This window comes from Cannabis sativa, chromosome 6 (genome assembly GCF_029168945.1).
Source record: "Cannabis sativa cultivar Pink pepper isolate KNU-18-1 chromosome 6, ASM2916894v1, whole genome shotgun sequence".
NCBI classification, from domain to species: Eukaryota; Viridiplantae; Streptophyta; class Magnoliopsida; order Rosales; family Cannabaceae; genus Cannabis; species Cannabis sativa.
The window spans coordinates 47175998-47180005 of NC_083606.1; the positions used below are offsets into that span (position 1 = coordinate 47175998).

General features: G+C 34.3%; 1 protein-coding gene across 1 annotated transcript; it reads right to left on the minus strand.

Moving 5' to 3' along the window:
• Window positions 1-919: 919 nt before the first annotated feature.
• Window positions 920-2024, minus strand: LOC133038854 (uncharacterized). Its single transcript, XM_061117280.1, has one exon. The coding sequence runs from the start codon at window positions 1614-1616 to the stop codon at window positions 1179-1181; it is 438 nt and encodes a 145-aa protein (XP_060973263.1). The 5' UTR covers window positions 1617-2024; the 3' UTR covers window positions 920-1178.
• Between the last annotated feature and the right edge of the window lie 1984 nt (window positions 2025-4008).

The following is a 4008-nucleotide window of genomic DNA, read 5'->3' on the forward strand; positions in this document are numbered from 1 at the left end:
TGCACTACCGGGTCGGCCCGATAGTGTCCATGAGTATTCCAACTCATGGAGACATATGAGTCCCCTCGTGGTTCTCATATGCCCGCCCTACTAGTCCCATTGACTAGTAGTAGCTCACTTAGCACCAAGGTGCCAGGGGGTGGTGGAGAGCTTACACCAGGTACTCCCTCCTTAAAGAACGTTCTAAGTTTTTAGCCTTCTACCAGGAACATGCATGATTTTGGCTCTGTAGACATATGGCCAAACCATATACCAAATCATTGAGTTTCTCAAATTCGATTGTGCCATTATATTCGTAGACTCAAATAAATAGCGAATACCAAGTCTCGTCCCAATCTGGACAATATTGAAGATATTTACAAAAATGTCATTGCTTTACAAACTAAACATCAGCATGCCACCAACATGCACCTCAACATGCACCGCCACTTGACGACCACTTGGCCAACTTGTGGCCATTACCTAGCTTGTAACGTGCCATCTTGGCACGCACGTTACATTGGGCATAGTGTGCGACTACACCTGTCTCAGTTGCACATTCTCGCAAGTTTACATCATGCGAGGTTAGCTTCACTGGAGCTATCTAGTGACACATCAACATTTTATATCCGGGATCGGATCTGCGTGTCAACTATTTACGGTACTTGTGTTTTTAGGCGAAAAATTTGCACTATAACAGTTATTAGTTTAAGTTGTTAGTTTATTCTGTTACGTGCTTAATTAATTGATTAAGTTGGTTACTTCTCTACATAAAACAAACTGTAAAATAGTTAGTTGATTAGTTGTTAATTCTAGTTATAGTAGTTTGTTTGACGGCTTACTAGGATAGTTGCTCCACCGAGCTAGCTAAACTCATTGCCTGTATAAACCTCTGTACTCCCTAAAGCAATTTATTGTTATTGAATTCTCTCATATACTGTTTTAGCGCTCAAAATTTTCTCACTCTTTTCATATAAACAAACAGCCCCAACACAAAACAAGTAGATCTAGGAATTACACTTTGACTGAACTTAAAAGATAAGTTTGCAACAAATACATATTCTTATTATTATAGCTAGCTCAAAAACGTACGTATATGTTTTATCATTTCTTAAATTTATTCACTCAAACGTTTTCACAAACAGGTAATATGCAGAAACTAAAAGACAAAGAAAGCATCACTTCGAAATTTTGAGGTTTCAAGCATTTGAGGATTGGAGCTTAGCTAACTTCGAAGCTTCAAGATCCGCAGCTTGCTTGAGGAACGTCGGATCGTCGTCCTCGAGAACCATCTGAATCGGTGACGAGCCAAGGCCGTCAGCTATGGCGAGAAGGATCTTCTTCATCTCGGACCTGAACTCTTCTCGATCGACGGTACCGCTGCGGTCGCAGTCGAACTTGTCGAAGATGGAATCGTAGAGCTGGGAGAGCTGTTCGGCCGTGGTGGCCACGTCGATCCCAAAGTGGCTCTCGATGAGCCTCATCGTCTGGAAAGCTTTCCGGAGCTCAGTTCGGGAGAGAACACCGTCCTTGTTCAGATCTAGTGATACGAATTGCTCATCCACGCTCTTGTTGAACTCCGGTTCGTCGCTGACGAAGTCCCTTACCGTCGATCCGTCTATGATCACTACGCCCATGTTTGATGCTGTTAGGTTTTTAATATTAATGGTAGGTATATCGAAAGTTGTAAAAGGAGACCTTTAAATAAACCATTTAACATCAAATACAAAATCTCCTGATGAAACGGCGGCGTTTAATAGTCAGACTAGTAAGAAAATCGACAATAAGTGGTGAGATTCGAGTTTGCTGTGGCGAAAGGTGAATAAGACACACGAACCTTTATCGTTACGCGTCCTTTTGTTGTGGCTTATTCACTATCACTAACTTCTATTATTCTTTACATTGAATCATTCTCGATCCACTCGTTTTGTGCTTCGATGTTTTGTATTTTCCAATTTGTTATTGTTATTTAGAAAATTTCTATGGTATGTATGTACACTTGTTTTGTTTTGTGCTTATAGAATTGGGACATTTAGTAAACTATAGATTGACATGACTTTTGAAGATACAAATTAACTACAATATAATTTAATGTAGGAGATTTTTACAATTTCAACTAAATTAAAATCTTAAAATTTTCTTTAAAAAAAAATCTTAAAATTTCTCAGAATTAGATGCATTTTTAAAATAAAATAAACCTATTTTAAAAATTAAATTTTAAAAAATATAGCAAAAGCAAAAATAAATTTCGATTGAAAAAGAAAAAGAAAAAACCCAAAACGTTAAAACATAAAATCATCTTTCTTTTTCTTCTCCTTATCTTCTTCATCCAAAATATTTAATTATTTATTGGCATACACTCTATATCGCGAGCCACCTCAAATATTACTCAAATCGAGTCAAAATCATGTTGACGACTTTAATGGCAGGGGAAGATGGAGATAGCAAACGACCGAAGTAACAGATCCAAAACAAATTTGCTCTTTTTCTTTATATGTATATATATATATGGAAGAGGTTTCAATGGTTATATTTTTATTGTAACCATCATGGTTACATTTTTTTTAAGCCATTAGATTACTATTAAATGATTGTGATTAATTTAGAAATTAAATAAAAATAAAGAATAAATAACTTGTAACCTGAAAGTAACCTAATCATTTATTTCCGTATAAAACTTTAATTAAGATTAATTATATTTTAAAATTAAATTAATTATAATTATTAATTAATTTTTTGCAATTTATTACTATATAAGGATCTTTTAGCAATTTATTTTTTTTATACTTAAATTATTTAAAATTTTATAGCAAAACTTTTTATAATTTAAAATTATACACATATGATTTCATAATTTAAATTTTATTATACTAGTAATGTAAAGACCGCTTAGTTTAATTTGGAAATAAGCAGTTAATCACGTTTAATTATGAAATTATTTATAGCTATTTAAATAATTATTTATACTGTTATTATTGAATTCAGAGATGCACTTTTATGTCATGTAGTAGTTTTCATAATTTTGCATTCTGGTGCCCGGTATTTTGGAACTCGGTGTTTGGCTCAGTAAAATCACAACTTAGTATGTTAGTAGTTTGGGACGGTTTATTAAACATTGGGAATGTCGGGAATGGCTGGGAAATTAGAATTTCCCAAAAATACCCCTTTAGTGTTAATTATGTTATTTTAGTGTGGAGGGGCAAAATGGTTTTTTTGCCCCAATGATATTTTTGACCTTTAGTGGACTTAGTAAATGAATTTTGTGTGTTTATTTTAATTATGTGTTGGCTGAAATAGATTATTATTTAAGTATTCCTTTTATTCATTTTTCATTCAAAACTTAGAAAATAGAAAAAAATAGAAAAAATTTCAAAAACACTCTCTCTTTTCCTCTCTCTTTTTCGGCTCTTGGTGCAGCAGGGAATCTTGGATTTCCTTGTGATTTCAATCTCCCTTTAAGGTTCAATTCAAGCTAGGTTAGCTCCTCTTCCTTTCTTCTTTAAAAATTGTTGAATTTTGATGAATATAGTGTAATGCATGCATGATTTTTGGTTGTTGTTGCTGCTGTATTTTGTGGATATTTTCAGAGGTTTAAAGCTTGTTTATTTGAGTTAATTTGAGCTGTTGTGAAGCATGATAGTTAGGTTGAGCAAAGCTAAGGTTTTTCTATGCAAAAATTATGGTTTTCAAAGAGAAATGGTTTAATTCTGTTGCTGTGATGTTGTTGAAGTTTGTACTTGTTTTCAGAGGGTTAGTTATGCATGTTTAAGTAGGTTTGGACTGGTTTGATTGCATGTTATTTAGGTTTACTCAAGTTTGAGTTTGGAACTCAAAGCTTGAGCTTTAATGGTAATTTTTGTTATTGTGCTTTCTGGGTGGATTTGATGCTTTAGAAATGTTCTAGGGGTTATATAGAACAGGTCTGGAAGTTTTGGTATGGTTTGGAGTTGATTTGAGCAAAGTGTGAAATTTTGAATTTGTCGTCTCGCGAGGAACCGACTCGGCTGTACATCCCATTCGGATGGGGTT

Coding starts and splice junctions, on each gene's coding strand:
- LOC133038854 (XM_061117280.1), bottom strand. CDS start 1,616: ATGGGCGTAGTGATCATAGACGGATCGACGGTAAGGGACTTCGTCAGC.